Source organism: Natator depressus, chromosome 6 (genome assembly GCF_965152275.1).
Source record: "Natator depressus isolate rNatDep1 chromosome 6, rNatDep2.hap1, whole genome shotgun sequence".
In the NCBI taxonomy this organism is placed as follows: domain Eukaryota; kingdom Metazoa; phylum Chordata; order Testudines; family Cheloniidae; genus Natator; species Natator depressus.
The window spans coordinates 64,020,664-64,047,695 of NC_134239.1; the positions used below are offsets into that span (position 1 = coordinate 64,020,664).

Genomic DNA, 27,032 nt, shown 5'->3' on the forward strand with positions numbered 1-27,032 from the left:
GATATGCAACAGGGCACAGCAACACCACCCAACACTTTAGTACACAGACTGAAGAAGAATATTGGATCCAGCTGAAACTGAAAGAGGAATGTAGGAAGGCAGAGTGTAATTGCCCACAGTGGAATCTGACCAGGATGGGAGGACTGAATCCCTACTCTTGCGAAGGGGACAATGGAACTCATAAGACCACAAGTTCTCAAGACCTTGGCTTCACGTCTCACCAGAAAGCCAGCACGTCCAGCCGTGTAGCATCCCCTATCGTCATGCTGGGCATGTGCTCAGGCAGCTCTGACTCAGAGAGAGGAGTGTGAGTCACTGACAGCACAATTGCTTGCCAAAGGCACGGAGGGCAGAGGCATTCCATCTGTAACCACTGGTCCGCTTCAGGACACTGTAGAAGCCTATTTGACATTAGGTTAGTTCTCTTCTCTTCTTTTCACCTGGACCCACGGGCCAGGGGAGACAGAGTCCTCTGCTCCACAGACCCTTCATTTGTGATGGTTCCAGGTAAATGGCTTGATGTATGGTTTCAGAGTAGCAGCCGTGTTAGTCTGTATTCGCAAAAAGAAAAGGAGGACTTGTGGCACCTTAGAGACTAACCAATTTATTTGAGCATCCGATGAAGTGAGCTGTAGCTCACGAAAGCTTATGCTCAAATAAATTGGTTAGTCTCTAAGGTGCCACAAGTCCTCCTTTTCGTCTTGATGTATGTTTGAAATGGATCCCAGGCACCTTCTCTCCAGCCGATTGTTACCTGATGTTGTGCAAATCATAGGGTACGCCCTTGTACCCATAAATGCAAAACTACCCCCCCCCCACTTCTGCGGTTGATAATTAACCCTTAGCTCTCTTGTCCCCTAAAACACCAGCACTAAAATAAACCCTTATACAGTCCCGCCCACTCCAGGAGCTCCAGAGGGGCCGCTGGGGAGGAGATCATCTGAACTCGGGGTGGAAACGCCCCATTAGCGCGTTGGGTCCATTCCCGCCACGCGAGTCCAGTGCTGGCCTGGCACCGCGCGGGCTTCGGCTCCCGGCGTGCGCCTGATCCCAGCTGTGCGCTGGAGAGTAAAGGGCATTAGGACCCTGAGGCTCTCGCTCTCTTTTTCTGCTCTGCAGGACTGAGCCGCGAGAGCAGAGCTAAAACAAACAGCTGTGACTGGGTAAGAGCCGGCCGAACAGAGAGAGGGCGAATCCTGTCACCAGCACCCTCCTCTCCCCCACCTCCCTCACACAGAGCCCGGACCCTTCCCTCGTCTGATCCCTGGGAAACCTCTTCTCCAGGTTATCTGGCTCCCAGGCTCCACTGGGGCTTTCGGGATGAGGCGGATCAGGGCTAATGCCATTGCAATCCTGACTGTAGCCTGGATCCTGGGCACTTTCTATTACTTATGGCAGGACAACAAGCCTCATTCGGCAGCCTCCAGCAGATCCCCTAGCAGCGGCGGCAGGAATGGGCAGAGATCAGCTGCGAGGCTGGAGAGCCACAGGGAAGATGGGACCATCCCCCTCATTGTAAGTGAGACACGCTCGCCGAGCGGATTACATTTTAATTCTTCAGCAGCGATTGTTGCGGGGAAATTGCATTGCGCGTCGGTGCTGCTGCCGGGTGAGGTGTTGTCAGGACCATTCATCTAGTTTGTCAGAGATTGGTGGGGGCTGGTGAATGAAGGGGGGGGCGGGGATACATTAGAGGAGGTGTTAGATGTGCATGGGTTTCTTTCTATTTATTTTAGCATTCTGGCTTGTAACCATGACAGCACTTGCAATTGGGGAGCACTACCCAAAGGCTTGGAGAAATAGACCAGCGCTGAACGTAAAGTCGTGTCCACTGGATGGCCAGGGTCTGTTTCTCTGGCTGGGAGCTGGATTTCCTTTTTGGCTAAGAAAGGGGTGGATGAAACAGCCGTGAAGGCTTGTTGGGTTGTGTTCAAGCTGCGTGTTTTAAATGAGGCCAGAACGATTTGCATTTGCAGAAAACAGTTTTTTAGGTCCTGGGCTCCATGATCCTTGCTCTGGAAGGATTGTGAGGGTCAGGGCCTGGGGGAATAATGTTGCAACACCCACACTGCCATGTGGCGGGTTTGGTGGTCTCAGCTGCATCATCCATTAGTCGTTGTACGTCCTAATGTGAGAGCACAGCACAGCGTGCGAGCTTGGAAGTTAAAACTGAATTGAGCCAGAGGAAGCTCTCTACTGTTAGACTCATATTTCGGTTGAGCTCAGAGCGAGACAGGAGGGGTACGCAGCCCTGGTTTATCCCTGCTTACATCCAGACTGGCTCCCTCCCCCGTTTTATTTCTAATTTGAGGCACTGTATCAAAAAGACCTGTCCTCCACTTTTCCTGGGGATGTCCAGGGGTTTGGCAGGGGGGTCAAATAGAGCTTCTGCTCTCCCTGTATTAGGGGAGATGATAAGAACCATTCAGCTCTATCAGGTGGAGAAGGTTTTTCCTCTTTCAGGCTACAAGGTAAAAATAAAAAGCCACTATTTACTGTAAGAAAAATACAAGTAACCAAATAAAAAACTCATTGAGTCCATTCTCACTGGAAACCTGGGCAAGACCACTCAGAAATTGGAAGATGTGTCATTGTTTATGTTTGTCTATGAATCATCTGGTTGTACAGACATGGAAAGGAACAGAAACAGCCTGGTCTAATAGTTAGAGCAGGAGCCTGGACACCAGGATTCTTGTCTTTTCTTAGTGACTTGCTTTGTAACTTTGGCCAATATCTCAGTTTTTCCATCTGTAAAATAGGGCTGTGTGACCATCACATGGGGGTCATGATGCTTAATTTATTAATGTTTATAAAACACTATGAGATCCTACAATGAGAGATGCTTTAACAAGTGGTGTGTGTGTGTGTGTGTGTGTGTGTGTATGAGGGAGAGGGAGAGAGAAAAAATGGGGGAGGGGAACCCTACAAACACATAAGAACAGCCATACTGGGTCAGACCAAAGATCCATCTAGCCCAGGATCCTGCCTTCTGACAGTGGCCAATGCCAGGTGCCTCTGAGGGAATGAACAGAACAGACAATCATCAAGTGATCCATCCCCTGCCACTCACTTCCAGCTTCTGGCAAACAGAGGTTAGGGACACCATCCCTGCCCATCCTGGCTAATAATTATTGATGGACCTCTCCTCCATGAACTTATCTAGTTCTTTTTTGACCCCTGTTATAGTCCTGGCCTTCACAACATCCTCTGGTAAGGAGTTTCCCAGGTTGACTTCCATGTATTGCCTTACAACCCAGGAACTCTACAGGAAAGGTCATGTGGTGAAGGCATAGGGCTAGGAGTCAGGAGACCTGGGGTCTGTTCCTAGCTGGGCCACAGAGATCCCAATTTCTGCTGTGCTCTTGGACAAGTCATTTTGCCTGTTTCATAGTTTCTCCATCTGTAAAATGAGGGAAATCATATGAACTTAGCTACCTCTCTGAGGGGTTGTGTGGCTTCATGCCTTCATGTTTGCAAAGCCCCTTGAAATCCTCAGAGGGAAGATGCTGTAGAAATGCCAAGTCTTATTATATTACTAATGTGTGGTATGTAAGTGCACATGCTCATACACATACACAAATGGTGTGATAATAAGCTTTAGTCATTTTTGAGTCATTATTATTAAAATATGGCATTACTGGTGGAGTACCATAGACATTGTCATTAAAAAAAATAGGGATTGGTCAGCCTGACCTGGGCTTCTGTCCCAAGCCCATTAATAGAGCGGGATAATGCCGCTCTCTGCCTCCCCATTCCTCTCTGTAATTGGGGTCAGAGGATTTGCTACCATACTGGTCTATCTTCTCCAGATTCCTGTCTCCAGTAATGGCCAATAGGTAATGGGAGAAAGGAAGGTGAAATGTAATGCACTTGACTGACTGTGCAGTGCTGTACATGGAGTACTCCTTCCTGACCCCTGCAATGATCAGTTTATACAAGGAAGCAGGAGAATGGAAGCAGTTGGATCTTCTGAGTAACCACATTTCTCAAATATATGATATACACAGTGTACTTTCCAAAATGTTCTGTCTGCTGCTGTGAGAGTCAAGCCAATCAAATGCCGTATTCTTGCTGATGTGACCCCTTGCAGTGGCATTACTGTTGATATGGCACCACAGTGAGAGAGTAACGGGACTTTACTGTGATGGAATGTGAATAACAAGAAGTCAGCCCCATTTGTAGCAGTCTCATTGGATTGCTAGAGACAGCTCTGGGAGGAGGTGAGGCAGAGAAATAAGCAAGGAGCCAGTCTGGGGTGGGAGGGGGAAGATCTGTGGGCAGAGAAGCTGGAGAGCAGGGTGGTTGACATGCATTCCTGCAGGCTCTGTCGTAGGCACACTTGGCATAGGTTCTGATTTTTCAAGGCATATAAAATGTGCCTTTGTAGTTGCTTTTATGTGGGAACAGAAGCTATTAATATATAGAGAAACAGGTGCTCCTGGGTCTGTAGTGCCGTCAGCTCTGGTCTCCTTAGGAGTTAATTACTTTGCATAATAAACAATGTCAACACTATTTGTTTACTAGGTGTATCTATTGGCTGTTAACTTTTCCAAAGTTCCAGGGTGTTTGGATCTGCAGTTTTGGTTTGGCCCACGATAGAATTGTTAAGGTAAGCCACACAGTTTGGCTCCAGATCCAGATGTATCTCTGGTTTTTGTGGTTGGCATCTGGAGATTTGTTTGGGGCTTGTACTAAGATTCTTTGGAAGCACATTGTTTTGCAGTTTTAAAATGCTCTTTGTACTGCTTTTGTCTGCAAATCTCTTCTTTGACCAAGTGAGTCCAGAAGTTCTGCTCTGTGCCATTGCAAATCCCAGGTGAATGACATGTTTAAAAAATGGAAATGCCTTTGGGGGTTTACAGGACTCTTTTTATCCCCTCTTGAGATGGAAAATAAAAATCTACAGCTAACTAAATGGAGAATGAGCAGGTAGTAAGGCCACTAAATAACTGTCTGACTTCTGATGGCCAATGTGAGCCTGAATTTCAAACTTGGGTGCCTAAAATTTTGAGTCTGCTATGGAAATCTCTATATCAACCCTAATCATTAGTGGGAGGTCAGGTGTTACAGTGATGGGTCTCCAAGAAATACCTTAGATTCGATAATGTTGGACACTCAAATCCCTGTTCTAGGCACAGAAGTTTTAAAAATTTGGCCTCTCTGGGTCAAAAGTCATCCTTGGTTTCATCCCACTGAAATCAACAGATTTAAAAAAATAAATGAAAACACTGACTAGGTCAGCTTTGGAAATCATCTGCAAAGCTGTGTCCCCTTTGAAATAAACATGGAGATGAAGTAGTAAAAATCTGCTATAGGCTATGTCTACACTACGCAGCTTTTAGCGACACAGCTGTGCCGCTACAGCTGTGCGTGCCGCTAAAAGGTGCACAGTGTAGCAGCTGTTTGTCGGCTCTCCTGCCGACAAAAAACTTCCACCCACAACGAGCGGCCGACAGAGCACTGTTCACACAGACGCTTATCATCGACAAAACTTTTCTCTGTCGGGGGGGGGGGGGGTTAACACCTCTGAACAACAAAAGTTTTCTTTCACTTGCCATTGTAGACCTAGCCATCGTTACAGGCAAAGCTCAACTCCTGTGTGTTTGGCTCTCCAGATTCCCTCTCCAAAGACCACAAAGGATCTGCAAATAGCTGGTGGTTGTTCCTCTAGGATGGGGGAACCAAAATACAGCCCAAGGGCCAAAGGCAAATGCTCAGGGCTGAGTTGCTGTTATTATTTAGTATTAAATACAGCCCACAGAATCCAATGGGGCAAGCTCACTCCCATGCAGTTATCACAAAGCTATCGGCACCACTGTGTAGTGATGAGGCGTGTGTAAATGGAACAGCTGCATGAAGAGGATCATGGCATTCCTAGAGAGGCTGTAGAGGGGGCCCTGCACCAATCCCAAACAGGCTAGCGCAGAGTGGTTATTGGGGTAACTGTGGGAATCCATCCTTGCCTGATGTCAGTGGTCCAGAAGAGCAGTGGATGATACTGACTCGTAGGCTGAAAGAGCAGCAGTGAAAGGAGTGAGGTGCAGCCCTGCTGCCTAGGTACAGGTTGGGGGTAAATTCCAACCCTCCTTGGAGTAACCCACCCACAGCTTGATTAACCCAGACTAGTATGAGGAGGATTAAAAGTTCATCCAAAATGTAGTCTCTCTGGCCACTCTTTTTTTAATCAACTGCAGGCTGAGAACAAATCAGAATCTGATGAGCTGAGCCGCAGGACTTGGTTGCTGGTGAATTGAGCCAACAAGTGCTCCCTGCTCATCTCTCAAGGAAGGCGCAAATACCACAGTCCTGGGTATTTATTTTTTATGTTTAACAACGTGGTACTTTTTTTAGGAGTAGCCCTGGGGCTCCTGCATGTTGCTCACATGGCTCTCTCTGTTGCAGCGTTTGGGCTTTTCTGAAAAACAGCATTCCAATACATGTGCCCTCCTTTCTCTTTCTCCCCAGTGGGATGTTGTCTTCAGCTCCCCATAGCTTTCCTTTACACAGAAGCTTTAAAATGGGTGATCAAAGGGTTCTTGGCAATACTTACACACTGAATTTCAATGGGTTAATCATTCACCTCTTTTCTTCCAACTCTGTTAGCACAGATGTGAGGGACACTTGCTTCCCTTCCCAAAAGACTGAGAAAGCTGCCCAGTACATTTATTCCATGTAAAATCCGTGGTCCTAAACGTGAGCCCATTGAGGAGAGTAAAGACCCTGTTGTCACGCAGCGAATGCTGCCTGCATGTCAGATACATGGCTGATGCACAGTTTTGAAAATGGAGCCCCACTGCTGTCTCTCCATGTGGTGGTGGTGATGATGCAAAAGGCATAGTAATAATAGCTCACCTAGACCACTGACTAGAGAATTACTAAAAAGAAAAGGAGTACTTGTGGCACCTTAGAGACTAAATGTGTTAGTCTCTAAGGTGCCACAAGTTCTCCTTTTCTTTTTGTGGATACAGACTAACACGGCTGCTACTCTGAAACCAAGAGAATTACTGAAGATTGAGATAGGAAAGACTTGTTGGATGATCTTGTCCAGTGATGCTGGAATGATTTGTATAGGTGCTGAGAGCCTTTGAACCAAACAGTGAACCCTCTATATTATGGAAACCACTTCAAGCCATGGGTGCGGCAGCACCCCCAGTACCCCTGGTTCCAGCATCTATGATCTTGTCTGTCCTGCAGGGCTGGTACAGGATTGTTCCCTATGGTTTGTTCTCCCATTCTCTTGTCCTGTCCAGTTTTATACATCCTAAGCAATGTCCCTCACATCCCTTAGGAGACTATTCTACAACTGATAGATCTCACTGTCTAATATTCTGCCTACATTTCCTTCCATAAAATCCCATTACTCTTTGGTGTGGTAGAAAGAGAGCCTGAGACATAAGGCTTTGTATCCATTTCCATTTTGTATCAATATCAATTTTGACCAGCCTAAATAATACATCTCCCCTGTTGGTGTTTGTTAACAAATCCTTTATCCTTCTCTCCTTCCATCTGAAGATTTCAAAATACTCTGCAAAGATTAGTGGATTAAGCTTCACCACCCACTGTGAGATAGGGAACAGTATTATCCCCATTTTACAGATGGGGAAAGTGAGGCATAGAGGTTAAGTGACTTGCCTGAGGTCACATAGTGAGTCGGTGGCAGAGTTGGGTAAAGGACACAGATCTTCTTATTCCCAGTCCTGCGTTTTAGCTGTAAGACCATTCTCTCTGCTCCCCCCTTTACTATTCTCTTACACCCTTCAGATCCTGATAGATTTAACTGTAATTTAGCCACGCTACCAATAATCAGTTTTATTTATTTTTAACACATTATTGGGGAAATAGAGTGTGTGTATATGCATTTTAAAAAGCTCCCTGCTAGATCTGATACTTTCAAACTCATTACACTTCACACGTCTGAATCAGCTGTTTCCAGCTCCTGAGCTCCCTGACAGTCCTGTGAAATGGTTATGTCCCCCTCTTCCCATGTGCTGCTGTCAAAACCAGATATGATATTTCACTCACAACTGAGATAAACTGCATCTTTCATGGTTCAATAGCCGATCTCTTTTATTCTGCAGAGGTTTCAATCCCACTGGGCTCCCTAGGGTTGTGTGCCTGCCTGGAGGCAGTTCTTGTCAGTTTCAGTGCTGTAGCTATGGGAATACAGGTGGCTTCCAAATAAATAAATAAAATAACTGCAAGAGAAAGAACTCCCTGTAGTGGCACTTTGCCATGCTCATGATATACAGGTTTTATTTCACGTCCTGCTGTGCTGCTAAGGAGGTAGAACCTAATAATTAAAGATATATCACAGCTCATAAAAGCGTCCTCTTGAGCTGGGGGAAATCTGGTTTCTGTAGAATTTTACTCTTCCTAGCTAATTTGTGACTGACCGTCCCATAGTCAATAATTTGCCTTGCTGTTCCAGTTTAAGAATTTAACCAAGTTTCTTCTTCTTCTACCCCGCTGGGTCGATACAAATTGATTTTCATCTGTACATGATCATAAAGTGGCAGTCCCCGCTAGCCTGTTTGATCTCTTAAAGGCTGCTCATTGAATTTGCATTTTTGTATAAGATGTGCTCTACAAAGTAGGTGATCAGACTCTGGATTCGGAGAGAGTCAAAAGCAGTTCAGGCTTTTGGGCAAACCTTTGAACGCCTCATAATATTCAGTGTATTGTGAACTATTGATGTTTTTCTTAAAATGACTTTTTCCCCCACAGGAAATGATTTCTCCTCCTGCATCACTAAAGGAAAGAGGAATGTTGCAGAGTTCTTGGGCTCTTCCTCGTGCTAGAATGCAGGACTGTCTTGCAGGAGGAGTTGTTCGGCTAGTACCTGCATACCTTCACAGATTCTGCATTCTAGAACCTGGCCTGCTTTGATGGAGACCTATGGTTCGGATCTCAAATTCTTCCCTTCTTATAGCTGGTTCACCAGAAGGCATAGGACTTCATGAGAACCATCCCTAAAGTCCAAATCCTGGGTGAACGTAAACTGATCTGTCCATACTGTTGCTAACACTGTTGCCCACAGTTCTGCTGGTGTCCTTCACAGAATTCCTGTATCATCTGGATATGAGGAAGGGGATTCTTCCCTGGATACCAGTAGGATCAAAAGAGCATTTTCCCTTTCTTTGGGTTTACTCCAGTAGTATAGTTGAGGATAAGTGGTGTGTAAACAGAGTTTACTAACTTCTTGTTTGGGGAATATGGCATTTACCATAGCCAAGTCTGGAGTGCCAAAACATTTATTAATCTTCACCCACTTTTTTTTTTTTAAACCTATACACCGCTGGTCTATCCTGTTTAATACTTGGTTGGGAGACCCCTCTGGAAAAGCAAAATGCTAATGGGAAACCCTCATGGAAAATCCAGATGCCACATGAAGTTGTGTTGGTGATTAAGTAGGTTTTGCTCTTCCCTTGCATACTGGATGGGACCAATGTCCCAGCGTGGGAAGAGGTATTGTGCTGCTGATGGAGGTACTGTCACGTTCTGGGGAGCAATCCAGACATGTGAAAGGTTGTGTCACCGCCTGCCCTATAGCCCTGAGTGTCTCCAAATGCTGTGCTACCAAAGATCTCTTGTCTGGACGCTTCCAGCTAGCAAACAAGCCTGCACTGAGTGTCGGTGAGTTAAGCAGCCCTGGTTCAGTGCTCTGACCCCAGCAGCCTGCCTACAATACCACAGTCCCACTCTGGTAACACCTGGCAAAATGGACCCCACTGCCCCCCTGTGACAAAGTTCCTCCTCTACCTTGGTGGGTCTTGTGCTTATTGGCGGATTTGCTTGCCTTGGAGCTTCACGGCAGCCCTCAGTTTGGCCGTTTTCGTGAACCCACAGTCCAGTTCGACTTGTCCTGCATCTGACCAGGAGTTGGGAGGTTTGGGGGGAACCCGGGCCCGGGTTCCAGCCCAGGGCCCTGTGGAATGCAGCTGTCTAGAGTGCCTCCTGGAACAGCTGTGCCACAGCTACAACTCACTGGGCTACTTCCCCATGGCCTCCTCCCAACACCTTTATTCTCACCATAGGACCTTCCTCCTGGTGTCTGATAATGCTTGTACTCCTCAGTCCTCCAACAGTCCACGTTCTCACTCTCAGCTCCTAGCATCTCTTGCTCCCAGCTCCTTCCACATGCACCACAAACTGAAGTGAGCTCCTTTTTAAACCCAGGTGCCCTGATTAGCCTGCCTTAATTGATTCTAGCAGCTTCTTGATTGGCTGCAGGTGTTCTAATCTGCCTGTCTGTCTTAATTGTCTCCAGAAGGTTCCTGATTGTTCTGGAACCTTCCCTGTTACCTTACCCAGGGAAAAGGGACCTACTTAACCTGGGGCTAATATATCTGCCTTCTATTACTCTCCTGTAGCCATCTGGCCCGACCCTGTCACACCCCCAATACTAAATTTTCCCAAATCCATGTGCTCTGCAGTGTCCAGCCCTCTCCTGGAACACTCAGAGGAATAATAAGGTCCGTTTGCACCTTTAAAGAGACAAAATTGGGGATTGGCCCTGCTTTAAGCAGGGTGTTGGACTAGATGAGCTCCTGAGGTCCCTTCCAACTCTGATATTCTGTGATTCTAAAAGAACATCACAGCTTATTAAATTAACTGGGGTAAATACACCCTTCCCTTCAAGTATAGCACTGACTTGGTTTATTGTAAAAAAACCAAACAAACAAGTTTATTAACAAAAGGACATAGGTTAAGTGATACCAAGTAGAAGAACTAAAGTTAGAAAGGATTACAAACAGATAAAATCAAATACACTTTCTAATGGCTAAGACCTGACTTAAACAAGCTATAGTCTTTGTTCAAGGTAGTTTCCTTACCAGTCTTCCATTCCCAGAACTTTGACTCCCTTGGCTGAAGGACCCATTTTTCTAAGCTTGCAGAGCTCAATCCAGTGATGTTGGTGAGATGTGAAAATGTGTCCCTGAGCAGGGCTAGTCATTAATGTTTTTATGGCATCTTTTGCAAGACTAGAGGTACTAGAAATTTCTGCAGAACACTAAATCTATCTGTGTAATTAAATTCTCCTTGTGTTTTCAACTGGATAAAGTATACTACATTTTCTGTCCTGCAGATCTATAAGTGTTGCATTTCATCCCAAAGATAGTTGGCTTCTTTTCAGAGGTGGTTGAAAATTGTTACCTCATGGGAAGGCCCATGAAGTCTGTGGTTTATTGTAGGCAGATATTCACTCCAGGGGACAAGGCCTCTAACACTTAAGGTTTGTTGTATATATTCCTGTTGCGGCAAGGCCCACGATGCTTGTGGTTTCTGCTGTCCTTTGGATGTTTCTCACAAACCACAGGTGAGTGGGCTATGCCAGCTCCGTAGAATAAGAATGGTTGATAAATGCGTCTCTGGGAGTGTTACTGCACAAGAAAGATTCTGTTAGAGTTTGACAGCTTTATATTTTATTTACAGTGCTTACATTTTGGAACTGTGGGAATGCTATTTGCCTAAATGGCAGCAAATGATTTCATATTTAATTTGTTCCAGTGGTACACATGGGGCTTAAAAAAATTAAAGTAAAATAAACAAAACAAACCCATCACAAAAATTTAAAAAATCCTGTCAGCTGTGTCTGAGGGCTTGCCTCAGTATCTTAATTCTGAATTCAAGTGGCTAGGTGGTTCTACAAATATTCTGTTCTTGGAGAGCGTGCTGCTCTGCCTGTGGCATGATTTTTTGGTGAGGCCAAAGGTGAGGTGCTCCTTAAATTAATCCCACATTCTACTTATTATTTATATTTTGGCAATGCCTAGGAGCATGAGCCAAGGACCAGGACCCCTTCATGCTAAGTGCTGTATGAACACAGAACAGAAAGATAATCCCTGCTCTGACCCTTTCCACCAAAGTCGGTGGGAGCATATGGGGTAGGGAACACATCCATTACTTGCTCCAAAGTTTAGGTAGCTCATGCTTCAATAATACACAGCCACTTCCCAAGTGAGGCTCTCCCGATGGTCTTTGCCTCAGTCTGCAAAATGGCCCCCATCAGAGATCATAGTACTAAAACCTGGTAATACACCTGCACACATGGAGTCAGGGAGCTTTCCAGTTTGCCCTACAATCCTGATTGGATGGAGCATAGGCGAAGGGGAGGATTCTCAAATCCTTGGCTCTTTTAAAGGAGCCTGCAATAGCGTAGTCATTACATGTAATACTGTAATACCAGATCTGCTTGCAGGCACTGCAAAGTGAAGCCTGGATCCTGTCTCTTGATGCTCACCTGAGGAGAATATGAACTGCCATATGCCTGAAGATGAAGTCAGGACAGGAAAAAAAAATCATTCTTTCCATTTTAACTGAGCTGTATTGTGGTTGTCAGTGTTGAGGAGCTTTCCAGCTCTGAAATATGACTTAATTATCCTTGCTGGCAAAACACAGCCCAGCAGAGAGGGAGTAAAAGAAACAGAGTCAATTGTGCTGAGGATGAAAAAATATTCTGGCCATTTGCTTACTGTTCTTATTTGTGTCTGTGTCTTTCTCTATGGAACTGAGCTGCCGTACCAGATAGGAAGTAATTCAGTGGTTGGAACTAGCATCTACCCTCATAATGGATAAAATAACTTTCTAAAGGAGAGGCTGACTCGGCCTGTTTCCGTTTGTCCTGGGAACTGCTGCAAAACACCTTCACACCACAGGAGCCTCTCTAGGTCCCATCTTCTAAGAAGTTCTACATGTCCCAGGGTCTAGTTGGTTCTAACTTGGTAATCCTTTCCCTCTTCTCTGACTGGTTTTATTCTCATGCACTTTCCTTCCTTTCACTGCTTCAAACATATCTTCCATTGTTTTCCTCCTTCCTCCTTGTTGGCTTTCATGCCATGAAGTATGATAAGGTGTGAATTGATCATTCTTAACCTGTACCTCAGTTAGGTAGAAATGCAGGATGGTTTTGTGGTTAAGGCACGGGACTGGGAATGAGGAGACCTTGCTTCTGTTCCTGGTTGAAGCGCAGACTCAGTCTGTGACAATGGGTAATGCCTCAATTTTCCCATCTGTAAAATGGAGCTGTTGTGAGGCTTAGTTCATGAATGTTTTTTAAGTGCTTTGAGATCTTCAGGTGAAAGGAGCTTTACAGGGCTGGCTAATAGGTGAACCTGTGTTGGATGGCATGACAGTGGCTCAGCTGTATGTGCTGTTATCTTAGATGCTGTTTGTCTGAGCATTTCCAGTGCATGCTCCAGCAAGGTTAGAGCTGGTCAGCATTTTTCCAGCAGGATGTTTTTGCATTGGAAAATGCTGTTTCATTGAAATCAAAACTTTCCTTGGGAACATGTTTATTTGGCTAAATTTTCTTTTGAAAAACAAGAGCTGGAAAAGTATTTTGATATAATCAAAACATTTCAACCTTCTCAGAATGGAACATTTTGATTTTTTGTTTAGAAATGACTTTTTGTTTCAATATTTATTTTATATGATAAATTGTAATTTAAAAAGAGACAAAGTCGGAAAGCAATGTTTCAGTTTTCTCAAAATGGAACATTGCGATTGACCTGAAATGAATTGTTTTCAAAAAATTTATTTCATGAGAATTTTTTTTTGTTCTGATTTGAATGAAAACAAATTTTGAAATTCTGGAATTTCCTGTTGAACAGAAATTCCAGATTTTGAGCAGCTCTTATCAGGTTATTGGTGTGTTCACATCCCAAACTACTACATCATCTAGTATGATTGTTGTAAGCCTGAGCGACCATAATATTGAAAGCGCTGCAAATCAGAATGGAGGTGCACTAGCAAAGCTGGGGGTGGGGGTGGCAGATGGTGTCTCAGCAGCAGAATAGCAGAGGCTGCTGCAGGTCAGGAATGAAGTGCTTTGACAGAGCTGTGTGAAAAGCCAAGGACTGCATTCAAGAGGGCTGACAGTTGAGGATTGACTGGTAAAGCTTACACACTGCCTGCTGGTCTCTACCATTCACTATTATAGATCACACTTTCACTTTTGTGAGCACCTTTTTTGTTTTTGGGGTTTTTTTTTGTTTTTGTTTTAATCCAAAAAAGGAAAACAGGGATTAGAGCCTGGCCATTCCCCACTGATGCTCACGAGGCCAGATTGTGCTTGTCGTTGTATGCTGTTATTTAGACAGTGAGATGTGTGTGTGCGCGCACGTATGTGTATACATAAAAATGAGAGAGAGAGGTCTTCAGGGCCCCATTTATGCAGAGAAATTGCCCATGGTGTGAAATATGGTTTCAGAGCATGGGCAATTTTCCAGTGCTGATTGAACCTAGCCGTTTGATAGGCAGCTGTGTGTTCCCTTTGGAATTGCCTTCTCTTGACTGCTTATAGAGGGGTCCTTTCTGCTCTTTTGAATTGGGTAATGCAAATCTGGCAGATGTGTCTGTTTCTTAGCTACGTTCTACTTTCTGACTTGAAAGAAAAGAGGAGACGGCTTGCTGTCTGCAGGGAAATGGTTCTAGTCAACCTGAAGAGGCAATGTTAGACTTTCCTGGTGTGTTGTGGAGGGGCTCTTGGTTATAAGATTTGACTCTCTGGATACTTGGCCTCCAAAAAGTCTCTGAGCTCTTTGGGTTAAAGCTGTACTTTCTCATTTAATTATATGAGGGCCAATAGTGACCACTCTGTTAGATCTGCCTGAAATTTTCCATTACCAGCCCCTTGTTTTCAATCTCTTATAACTTCCCAAATTTGTCACCTTTTGAGCTGAACGTTTCTAGTCATGTCTCTCTGTGCAGGTGACTATATTTTTAAATAATAATAATTAATAAGTTAATAATAAAAACATTATTTTGGGGCACTGGGAAAATGGGGGAATATATTTCCCTTACTATTAAAGCAATACAAATTAAACCTTTTTTTGAACAGGCCTTGTGTCGAAACAGCTGTGGGTTGAAGCTTGGCCGGGGAAAGAGCTCTTATTGAGGAGAGGTGGTTTTGAGTGTTCCCATAAAAGTTCTTTTTGATAGACTCAGTTATGAATCATTGAAAATTGCACTTTGTCCATGTGCAGAATGTTCTGAATGGAGTTTTCTCACTCACCTCAAAGTGCCTGGCTAACTTAAGTGCACGGTGAAAAATCTAGTGAATGGCACAATGAATGCAGTAAGGCTTGTGCATTTCGTAAAGAGACGAGTGCATGGCTCCTAAGGCTTAGCTTACAGGAGAGGGGCTCTCTGGAAAGTGAATGGGATGGGGTGTTCCACCCAACTAATTCCATATAATGGAGTTTCTTTTTTACATCTGTTTTTCTTAAGAAATTTCATTAGAGAATTGTAAAGATGGTAAAGCACTCCAATTAGGAACGCTGAAGTTATATGTGTAACCTTGTCTAACCCATGGCATACCTATATAGCACAACAACTTGGTAATTAATTACATGATCACATACTATTTCTCAAACAATATAATACAGGCTTTTATATTGTCTTAGAGTATGTCTTTGCTGCAGAGTTAATTCAAGTTATCTGCATTTGAGTTACATCTCTTACAGTAGCCTAGCTTGCATCAGAGTGGCCACATTGAATAAACACTTGAGTTGCCAGGGCTGCCCTGGTGCTGCACTCACTTGTGTGGCAGGCAGTAACACTTTGAGGGCCATATCCCATGGTTCTTTGCGCTGCAGTAAATTGATCTGCTTGAGGAATTCTTTCCAAGTGCATTATGGGAGAAGCTGCTTGTCTTTTCTGGGAACATGGGGGGAATTGTGGGAAGGCACTGGTGCACTAGCAGCACTCCAGGGGCGCTAGTCTGTGTCCACCCTGCAGTGCAGTTGTTTTAGCATCTGCTGAGTTGCGTTAACTGAAGCTTTAGGCTATCCCCCCCCCGTACAAGCCACCACACTTGAGTTAAGGGTTTTTGTGTGTGGATGGGACTCAAGTTCGGGGCAACAATCAAATTATAACTTGAGTTAACTTTGCAAAAAACAATCCCCTGGATGCACGTGTGTTGCATCTGACAGTACTGTGTATGCTAGAGATAGTCCATTTAAAGTAATTGTAAATGAAAATAACCAATAAACCATATTTACACTACATACTACAGATTAAACACAACCACATAGAGTAGTAGTGAAAACTTGCTGGTCTACTTAGGTCACCTAAGCTTGTCATTAAACTAGTTTTGTAGCTAACTTCCTCATGCTCCAAACTGCATCCAAAGAGAGCTGTGCAGTGAGCCGAAAAGGAAACCTGTAGGCTGGAATGAGTGGCTGTGCTTGGGGCGTGCCTGCTGGGAGATAGCTCTGCTGAGACAGCTTCCTCCTTTTCCCCTCCGGTAAAGTCATCAATGCAGCAGGTGTTAAGAGCTCTCCACCATAGAACTTGCTGGGACAACATGCTGAGTGGACATCTTTTGAGGCATAGGATATCCCTGGACTCCTTTCGATGAATCCTCTTACCATTTTGAATCTTTGTGTCTTAGTTAATGGGGATTTAGTCCTCTCAATTTGTCCCAACTCATCTCCGTTTCCTCCTTTTCTTGTTAAAGAATTATACTGTCATATTAAGCTTTAAAGGGGATTGGATTGTTGTATATCTTTCCTCTCTTCTAAATGTCTGCTAGGAGACCTTATGAATTAGGGGCAGGAATGAATAAAAAGATGATATCACTGTCTCCTGAAGGAGAAGAGGGCAATTAGATTCTCTAACCTTTTCTTCTCCTTTGCATTCTCCTTGCAGCTACTGCATTGGATACTCTTTGAGCTGCTAACCAGTGACAACACCATGTCAAATTTCCTATAAGTCATCCTCCACAATTACATTACACAGAGGGAGGGATTCCTTGCAGTCAGCTGGGGGAGAATTCTTCGGCACAGGCACTGCACGGGGCTACTGTAGGCGGCCCAGTGCAAACCACCTCACCAGCCTCCAGGGTAAAAATGTGCTAGGGACATGACTGTGTGTTGGAATGGCTTTCCCAAACTGCATGCTCTTACAGAGATTCTGGGGTGCAGATCTTCCCATAAGAGTCTGACATAATGTAGAGTAGCCACCCCATGTGTGTCAATCTGACCCCTCACCAGCCCAGACTCCAGAAGGCAGAAAGTTAACCTAAACCACCCTTGTGCCTTCCATCTCCCGGGCTTCTCTCATGTGTGCTGCAACTCCTAGAGACACAACACACAATCTTACTTAGTGTTTATAGCACAATTTCTTCCGTTTGGTTCAGTGGAATTTTAACATTGAATCATTTCATTTAAAATGTAGAGATTTTAATTAAAAAGAAAATCTGTGGCAGAATCTTCACCCGTATTGGAAAACAGAATTCCAGGAATGCAGAATGACAGTTTAAAAACTCCCTAACTAGTGTAACAGCAAAATTGAGCTCTTGGAACATAATGCTACCATGTGCAATCTTCATTTATTAGGTGCACCAGCATATCCTGAAACTGAGGCTTGTGACAGATTAAGTGTTTGGAATCCACATTACATCATCAATTTTCTTATCTTGCTCTCCTGTAATACTTCAGAATTCCACTAAATTATGTCTCTCTCTGCTATGCCTAACTCTCCAAAGTGGTGTAGAGCTTTCGTTGTGGCTTTTATAATTCTCTGTAACAAGGACAGAATTATGAAGCATGGAAGCGGAAGGGTATTTTGAAATATCAGAGCAAAAGATTCACATCTTTCCAGACCTGACTAAGGCAGCTGAGTCTCAGTGGAAAAGATTTTTAAATCTTGGATCAGAATTTTCTTTTATCTAAAGGTATCAATTGTTTAGTATTTTTCTTCCAGGTAAACTCCAGGTCATCATCACTGGAAACATTAGTAGCATATAAAAAAAGTTTGGATTGATGGTGTGAAAAATAAATCTTAGAAATAAAAATGACAAAATAGATGATCTGTAAGCAAATTTATATATATATTCATATTTCCCACATACTTGTGTGGCTTATTTGTGTATAGTCTTCATGTTCAGTTGTGTTTTTTGTGTATCTGGGAATCTCACTTGGATCCCTTTTTAATAGAGATTTTTTTTAAGCATCGAGACTGGGGACCCCCTTGTACTAGGTGCTGTATGTGCAAAAGAGAGCCTCCGGCCCCCCGCCCCCCCGCCCACCAATTTACAATCTACATGGACAAAGCAGACAAAGAGTAGGGGAAAGGAAGTATTCATCTCCTCACCTTACAGATGAGGAGCTGAGGTTAAGTGGCTTGCCTGGGTTTGCACTGGAATTCAGTGCTGTTGCAGAACCAGCAACAGGACTCAACTTGCCTCAGGCTCAGTCCAGTGCCTGGATTGCAAAGCTATCCTTCCTTTCTAAGGCCATGGCTAAGCTAGGAAAATAGGTCATGCTTCAAAACATGTTATCTAATATGTTTTAATTAACATTTTAAAATACTTCCTGTTCAAGAGGAATCTCCATTGGCCTGCTACCATTGGAATCTGTTCCATTTGTGCTGGAACAGACCAGAAAATCTGTATGCCATTGGCCTACAGGTATTATCTCAGGCATCCGTGGTTGTGGCATGGCTTACTGAAGGAGAATGTGAATGTCAGCTTCTCTACAATGCCAAAGGGAATGTTTTATGCACATAGTTGCATGGACAAATTTCTATCTGAAAGGTCACTTGGCCACTAATCAGAAAGCAATAGTTTATGTGTCAAAAATTTGAAAATAGGGGGCTGTTGCTTCTGATTTCTTTATCACGTTAGCTGGAACTAATTGGCATTTAACAGAGCATTAAACCAGGAACCTAAGGGTATGTCTACACAGCAAGTAGACACCTGCGGCTGGCCCATGCCAGCTAACTTGAGCTGGAGCTGTGGGACTGTTTCACTGCAGTGTAGACACCTGGCCTTGGGCTGGAGCCTGAGCTCTAGGACCCTCCCACACGTCACAGAGTCCTAGAGCCTGGAGCCCAGCCTGAGCCCAGATGACAAACAGCAATGGAATAGCCCCGCAGCCCAAGCCCTGCAAGCCTGAGTCAGCTGGCACGGGCCAGCCGTGGGTGTCTACTTGCTGTGTAGACATACTCTTACTGTCTCAGGATGTATCAGTTGAAGTTCAATCTGTAATTTTATTGTTACCTGATCATGGTAGATTATTATTGGCACTGTGCAGTGGTTAGTGGAGGAATAATTCCAGAAGGCAATAAGTTTTAGGTGCTTCAGTATTTGCTTATTGCTAACATAATGATGCTTTGCACTTACATATTTGCATGAAGATCTCAGAAAATGCTTTACAAAGATGGTAAATATCATTCTATTTTATAGTTGAGAAACCAGGGGCACAGAAAGGTTAAGGACCTGATTTACAAAGGTGACAAGCACTCGCAGATGCCATTGATTTCATTTTAACATCTGTCATGCAAATCATTTGATTGACATCTCTCAGCTGGAATTTAGGCATACTTTTGATTATCCATAGTTCTATGAAAAACTTCTTTAACTTGCTGGCAAGAATACTATGGGAAACTGTATCAAAAGCCTTGCTAAAGTCAAGGAATAACACATCCACTGCTTTCCCCTCATCCACAGAGCCAGTTATCTCATCATAGAAGGCAAATAGATTAGTCAGGCATGACTGTCCCTTGGTGAATCCATGCTGATTGTTCCTGGTCACTTTCCTCTCCTCTAAGGGCTTCAGAATTGATTCTTTGAGGACCTGCTCTATGATTTTTCCAGGGACTGAGGTGAGGCTGACTGGCCTGTAGTTGCCCAGATCCTCCTTCTTCCCTTTTTTAAAGATGGGCACTACATTAGCCTTTTTCCAGTCGTCCGGGACCTCCCCCGATAGCCATGAGTTGGCAGCCGGTATCAAGCGGAGTGCCCCAAGGGTCGGTCCTCAGGCCGGTTTTGTTCAATATCTTCAATAATGATCTGGAGGATGGTGTGGATTGCACTCGCAGCAAGTTTGCAGATGACACTAAACTGGGAGAAGTGGTAGATACCCTGGAGGGTAGGGATAGGATACAGAGGGACCTAGACAAATTAGAGGATTGGGCCAAAAGAAATCTGATGAAGTTGAACAAGGACAAGTGCAGAGTCCTGCACTTAGGATGGAAGAATCCAATGCACCGCTACAGACTAGGGACCGAATGGCTCGGCAGCAGTTCTGCAGAAAAGGACCTAGGGGTTACAGTGGACGAGAAGCTGGATATGAGTCAACAGTGTGCTCTTATTGCCAAGAAGGCCAATGGCATTTTGGGCTGTATAAGTAGGGGCATTGCCCGCAGATTGAGGGATGTGATCGTTCTATGTGATCGAGGGATCGATCCCCTCTATTCAACACTGGTGAGGCCTCATCTGGAGTACTGTGTCCAGTTTTGGGCCCCACACTACAAGAAGAATGTGGAAAAATTGGAAAGCATCCAGCGGAGGAAAACAAAAATGATTAGGGGACCCTGAACACATGACTTATGAGGAGAGGCTGAGGGAACTGGGATTGTTTAGTCTGCGGAAGAGAAGAATGAGGGGGGATTTGATAGCTGCTTTCAACTACCTGAAGTGGGGTTCCAAAGAGGATGGATCTAGACTATTCTCAGTGGTTGAAGATGACAGAACAAGGAGTAATGGTCTCAAGTTCCAGTGCAGGAGGTTTAGGTTGGATATTAGGAAAAACTTTTTCACTAGGAGGGTGGTGAAACACTGGAATGCGTTACCTGGGGAGGTGGTGGAATCTCCTTCCTTTGAAGTTTTTAAGGTCAGGTTTGACAAAGCCCTGGCTGGGATGATTTAGTTGAGGATTGGTCCTGCTTTGAGCAGGGGGTTGGACTAGATGACCTCCTGAGGTCCCTTCCAACCCTGATATTCTATGATTCTATGAGATAATATATCCCACATGCGGCATGAAGGATTTCAATGTTTCATACAAATGGATGCCATTTTTCCAGATTTGATGACTTTTGGATCTGGCATTCCAAATCCATTGCCTCTACTGTATGTGTTACAAGATGAAAGTTCTTCATTCTTGACTGGAACAAGATGAGCAATAGTAAGTCATTTCAGGTATGTTTCACTGGCATCTACATAAAAAGACAAAGGTGTCAATGAGAGGCTTATTTACATAAATGTACGACTGTATTTATCTTTGAGCCAGTTTCCAGATTAGAGTAAAATCCCTCAGGTGAGACATATGCCATTTGCACTGAGTTTTTAATTAGAAAAAATGCAGCATAAACACAGTTCTTTCTCTCTCTCTCTTTAATATGGTGTGGGATAGGGATTCTGTATATCAGCAGAAGTGTGTATTTCATCCTGTTGTTGTTGTTATTTATTACTTAGCTGTATAGTGGCAGAGCCTAGGGGCCCCAGTCAGGGATAGGGGCTCCAAGTGATCTCTCTGTGCTGACACCGTTCATTTTTCATTATTTAATGAATGTACTCAATAGCTGTCTTTGAGCTGGGACAGTTCCACAAGACTGTTCTTTGTTGAGAAGATTTTTAAAATTTGCACATTGAAAAACTTCTTGATCCCAAAAGTTAAAAATGTAAACTGTGGGGAGAAGTGGGATCTTAACAACAATTCTTTAATAAAACAGATTTGCCCCTTCCCCAAGCCTTGCCCAAGGGGGGGGGGGAAATACACTACCAAAAGAAAATCTTCCTCAAATTTAGTAGTTTAGGTTTGGTGCTAAGGTACCTACCAAATTTAATTGTATTGGACAATGGCTTTCAGTATTATGACACCCTAAACACAGAGCTGTTCACCAGAGTTTAAAAAGTCCAATTTCTTTTACCACTTTATAGCAGAAGAAGAAGAAGAAGGAAAGAGATTAAATGTAGCTTACTGGACTCATCTAGTTGAAATCTAGTGCACAGCACTGAGCAGTAATTTATTAGACTTCTAATTTGAAAAGTTATTACCATTTTAAAGAGTCGTGTAATAATGGCTCACTGATGCCAGGGAACTTAAAACAGGACTCCACATGGCTACAGGAGCTGTCGGGTGAGATTGTCAGAAGCACTCAGCATTGGCCTAACTCTGCTCCCATTGAAGTCAGTGGGAGTGCTATCCCTGACATCAGTGGGAGCAGTTAGACCAAAGGAGAGCACATTTGCAAATCCTACCCTTAAGTGCTTATATTTATTATTTTAGTGGATGTTTTTAGCCCTTTCCCTTGCAGAGACAGACATCAAAGTATAAACCAATTGCTAAGCAGACTTGCCAAGGGTCAAAAGAGAATTTTTTCAACAAAATTGGATCAGACAAGCTGAGTTTATTAAGACATTTTCAAAAATAAAAAGTTACCACATTTAAACACTGCTAAGGTTTATTTTTCCCCTGATCTTAGCTGAGAGAGTTTGGGATGTGCCTGGATATGCCTCCCTGCTGTTCAGTGTCCCCTTCACCCCACCCTGCACCCAAGATGACCTGCTAGCCCCAGTGGCCCCATTCTTTGGGCTTCTTAAGGTGTTCGCTTTCTAGGTGACTCTTAGGAGATGTATGTGGTGTAGGACTGGTTAGAACACATAGGCAGGGCCATCCTTATCCATACGCAAAGTATGCAGCTGTGTAGGGCACCAGGAAATTTGGGGCATCAAGTTTCCTGGTGCCCTGCACAGCTGTGAGCTGCTCCAGCCTTTGCTCTGCCTCTTCCCCATGGCCCCCACCCCTTCCCCGCCTCTTCCTGCCCCTGCTCCACCCCAGACCCACCCCCACTCCCCTGAGGACTGCAGCAGGGCTGGGCCTGCACTCACCGGCGACAGGAAGTGCAGCGACCTGGCCCCAGCCGCGCTGCCAGTGAGTGCTGGGGGGTGGTTCCCCCTTGTCCCCCAAACCAGCCCCCCACCCTGCGGAGGTCTGGGGCCAGCTCCCCCACTCTCTGCATAGGGCCCCAGAATAGCTAGAGATGGCCCTGCACATAGGTTAGGAGAGCAGCAGAAAAGGGGAACATGAATGGTGTCAGCAGAACAAAGGGCAATGGAAAAGAGAGGAAGCGGTGTGCACCAGAGCGAGGGGAAATGGAGAAGGGTAGCCTGGGGGACAGCAGAATGGGAGGCATTTCTCCCCTTCTACGGCCCTTAAGAGGCTCATTCGCACCCCAAACAGCTACCGCCTGCAAGCTTTGGAATGCTTGTTGGAGTCTTACAACTATTCTGCAAGCCTTTGTTGGCTTGTCAGGGGCCTTAACCCTGCCCCTGGAGCCTTGTGGACAAACTCAAGATAGGGGTGCTGGATGCAGAAGGGGTGGTATACAAGAAGTACAAAGATCATTGTGGGAGTAGTGGACAAACGGTGTTTCAATGCTGGCTTTGTTGGTGGAGTGAATATGGGGACAAATCCCTTTGGCCTTGAGTCCTGTGAGCTGGACTGGGGCCATCACCAGAGTTAATTATTATCAACCTGAGCTTGTGTGCTAGGGAATGGATACGTGATACATATTACTAATGGAGAGGGAGAGACCACCTCTCCGTTACAGTGACAGAATGTTTCACCATATGCTTTAAGTCAAGTTGAAGTAGTAATTGAAAAGTATATCCTAAGAGGAGTTTTTCCTCTCCTATGTTGGGATTAAAGGCTTGAGAGCAATTTTCTCTTACCTAAGAAAAAAGTTGAGAGAGGGTAAAAGTCCCTTCTCCACCAGTCTTGATATTCAGTAGGTCTTGGCTTTCAGGTCTTGGGAAGATAACTTGAGCACAAGTTATTCAACTCCAGTGGATAAGTAATTGTTACCTGTTTGATTTGAGAATATCTCTTCAGCTCTTTATTCCCCAGGAGAGTGGCTCTATTACAACTTATACCACTTGGAGAAATGAAATGGGAATTCCCAATAACTCTTGTTCTCAGAAGATGTGTAGTTATACCAATGCTGCATTCAGCCACCTGCCTTCCCAAGAGAGGAGTGGATTGTTGTGTGGTTTTTACATCGCTTGAAAAGGAACTGCCATTTGGGTTCTGGTGCATTCTCTCTCTGCTCTGGAGTGGCCTACGTGTGGCTTTGGCTGCGGGTTCTAATTTTGTAGTTTACAAGTCAAGGGGCATGGACATAGGATTGTGGTGGATCTAGACATACCTTGTGAGGACAGGAGATACAGGTCAATAATTAGAAGTAAATAGGAACTTATTTATACTGAATAGTCATTTGTTATGAGGCAAGGGGGCACAACAATTTCTTTTTAATTATAGGACATTAAAGGACAAGGCTGTCCTTAGAAAACTGGACAAGCCAAGCCTCTCATATCTTAAAGGTAGAGTGTATCAATTAATTAAAACAAATCTGCATGGGTTTTATATTTGCAGGGTCTCTTGTGCTGAAGGACCCAGGTGAATCTGAAGAGGGATGCTGCACAAAGCTGTATCCTGGCCCTTCCCACAACTGAGAGTGGAATGAGAGTTCTGATTGTTAATCAGCATTGCCTCTCCAGTTAAGGGGAGAGAGCTGCAGCTCTGATGGCAGCCTTGTTCAACATCCATGATAATGTTCTCCAAAGTTCTGATCAAGGTCCTCTAGCTAAGAGAAGAGCGGGAGGACTCTAATATCTTTAACATCAGAAGGAAGAAGAGTTTTAAAAAAAGTTAAGGCAACTGTGTGGTGAAAAAGAAGCAAAAAACCAGCACTGTTGTTTTTGCTTCACATTGAGAATTAGCCAGTTCTACAAGGTTGCCTGTGGTTACTGGTTGGGGTGGTCATGCTTCTGGAAGACGTGACATGTCAGGACTTACGGGAGAAGCTGACTTTGACAAGCACCCACTTTGGACACCCCTGCCTGCCTGGTCTGTATGTGATGTGCCCTGCTTTCCCTGCCACTGGGTACTCCCAGGTGGAGATATCTGATTGGGGACCTATTGCCCCAGATTAATTCCTCTCATTCCAGTCAAATCCAGCCACTATGCTGGCTCCGAACATTGCCTTGGTTTGTGGAGGGGAAGATTCTATAGCTTGCCCTGCCCCATGAGAGTGCCCGGCAAAGGATGAACTTAAATTGCTAAGAAGTAAAGGGACGAGAAGGGATCTCTTGCCTCTTGGTTTAAAATTCTTTCCTTGGTCTAGGTGAATGCTTTGTTCTGGGAAGAGGTGGAATTGGGGTGTGTAATGTGCACAGGGAGATGGTGGGATGATGTTTCACTGCTCCCCGTGACAGAACATATCAGTCATTTGGGGATTGGTTCTAGTACATTGGTTTTTCCTCGCTGAGGAAAGCTCTTAAAGCCACAGCTCTGGTGGGTGATGAAAGACCCTCATAAGCTTGTTTTTTTAAAAGACATTATCAATTTTAAGATTTGAAACTGCTCTGGAATGGTAATTGTCCTGAGATAGGTTTTCACTCAGTGTCAGGTGGAGGATTTGGAGCCAAGAGGCTGCTTTTCAGCTTCAGGATCTCAGTTCAGTTCCAAATGCTGAATGGATAGCCTTGGATGAAATGACCTTGTTGCTTGAACAGCTACCGTGAAGACGCACAGTCCCATACCACAGCCTTCAGTGTGCAATGGGCAGGGTGCAAATAGAGGAGTGCCATTTATGACAAAGAGGGCAATCTCCTGGATGAACCTTATTGAATTAAGTTTAATATCTTTGGAGTCTATTGTATTAAGTGAATGGTTTACATAACCTTGTGGGCCAGGAAGTTATGTATTTCCATGGGATTGGTAAATACAGCTCCTCCAGGAACTGAGAACAGAGTGAGGTGATTAGTCAAAGTCACCCACGTTGTAACATCTCCAGGGAAGCACCACCTCGTGGAGAAATTCACATAAACTAGTTCAAACTGGATTCTACAGGGACCAACAGACCCAGAAAGCATTTTTGAATTAATAGCCTGGCGGTAAACTGACTGATGGCCTCCTTTCTGATCCAGCAAATAGACAGGACCGTTAGTCCAGGGAGGGCCCCAATCTTTAGGGGCGGGTTGGAAGGACTTTGGCTGCTGAGGCCCCATAGGACTATGTGCTTGTTCTTGTTCTGAGCAAAAAGTGTTACAAATTTGAAACCACAAGAAAACCTCTGTGTGGGGTTTGAAGGCCTGCTGACCTGCCAGAGCCCATGGTGGAGTTGGGATGATCTCTGGTAAGCTCATTAGCATGCATGTTCTCTTATAGTTTTTAATATGTTTTCTCTGTATTGCTTTTACCTCAAGATTAAAATGTGCTTGCTTAGAAAGAGCTGTGTGGTAGATTAACTATGATGTTTACACTGTTAACCATCTCTGAAGAGAAGGCAAAAGAAGCCTGCTTAGGCAGCCTGTCTTGGCTAGTATATCACAATGAAGGCAGAGATCTGTTCATCCTGGAAATACCCTGCTCAGAAGGGAGAGAGATGCAGGTCTCCATCCTTGAGAGGCAATGGCTGGGGAGCCGGAAGCCTGAAGTGCGTGCCCTTGCTGGACCATCGAAAGAGAAATACCCATGTAGTTGCCCTGTAGTGCGACACCAGTCATGAGCATCAGAGATGGAGAAGACTGAATGGCCACAGGTTCTTCTACCCTGACCTCAGTTGCAGCTCTACTGTGTATGTCTCTACTGCTCGCCAAGGAACACAGCCAGGCAGAACTCTGAGTTTAGCTGGTGCTGCAATGCTTAGGAAGATTGTAGGCAGGGCCTGTCCAGCACTTTCCTACCCTATCTTCACTGTCACTGTTGCATGTGGCACAGCTCTCTCTGGGTGGTGCATGGAAGCTTCAGCTGCAGGGGAAGGGGTGAAGCTCAGAGTACAAAGCAGAGGAACATTATAGCATCACCACCATAGCAGGAGGCTTAATTAGTGGTGTTTCCCTCAGGACAACATTTATACCTCTTTTAACTTAGGTCTGAGTTGGTAGTAGGGTTGCTAGGCGTCTGGTTTTCGACTGGAATGCCCGGTCAGAAAGGGACCTTGGTGGCTCCAGTCAGCACTGTCGTTAAAAGGGAGTGCAGTGGGGCTAAGGCAGACTCCCTGCCTTCCCTGACTCTGCGAGGCTCCTGGAAGCAGCCAGCATGTCCCTGCGGCCCCTAGGCACAGGGGCGATCGGGGAAGCTCTGCATGCTGTCCCTGCCCTGAGCGTCGGTTCTGCAGCTCCCATTGGCCGGGAACCTCAGCCAATGGGATCTGTGGGGGTGGTGCCTGCAGGCGCAGAGTTGCCTGGCTGCCCCTGCGCCTAGGAGCCGGGCTGCACATGCCGGTTGCTTCCAGAAGCCTTA

General features: G+C 44.8%; 1 protein-coding gene across 1 annotated transcript in view; it reads left to right on the top strand.

Annotated features, from left to right (window-relative positions):
* The first annotated feature begins 1,084 nt into the window (after positions 1-1,084).
* The window catches only part of GALNT16 (polypeptide N-acetylgalactosaminyltransferase 16), a 126,869-nt gene continuing 100,921 nt past the window's right edge, over positions 1,085-27,032 (top strand). Inside the window, exon 1 of the mRNA XM_074955548.1 lies at positions 1,085-1,515. Coding sequence (XP_074811649.1) covers positions 1,321-1,515 — 195 coding nt within the window. The 5' untranslated portion in view covers positions 1,085-1,320. The remainder of the gene's footprint in view (positions 1,516-27,032) is intronic.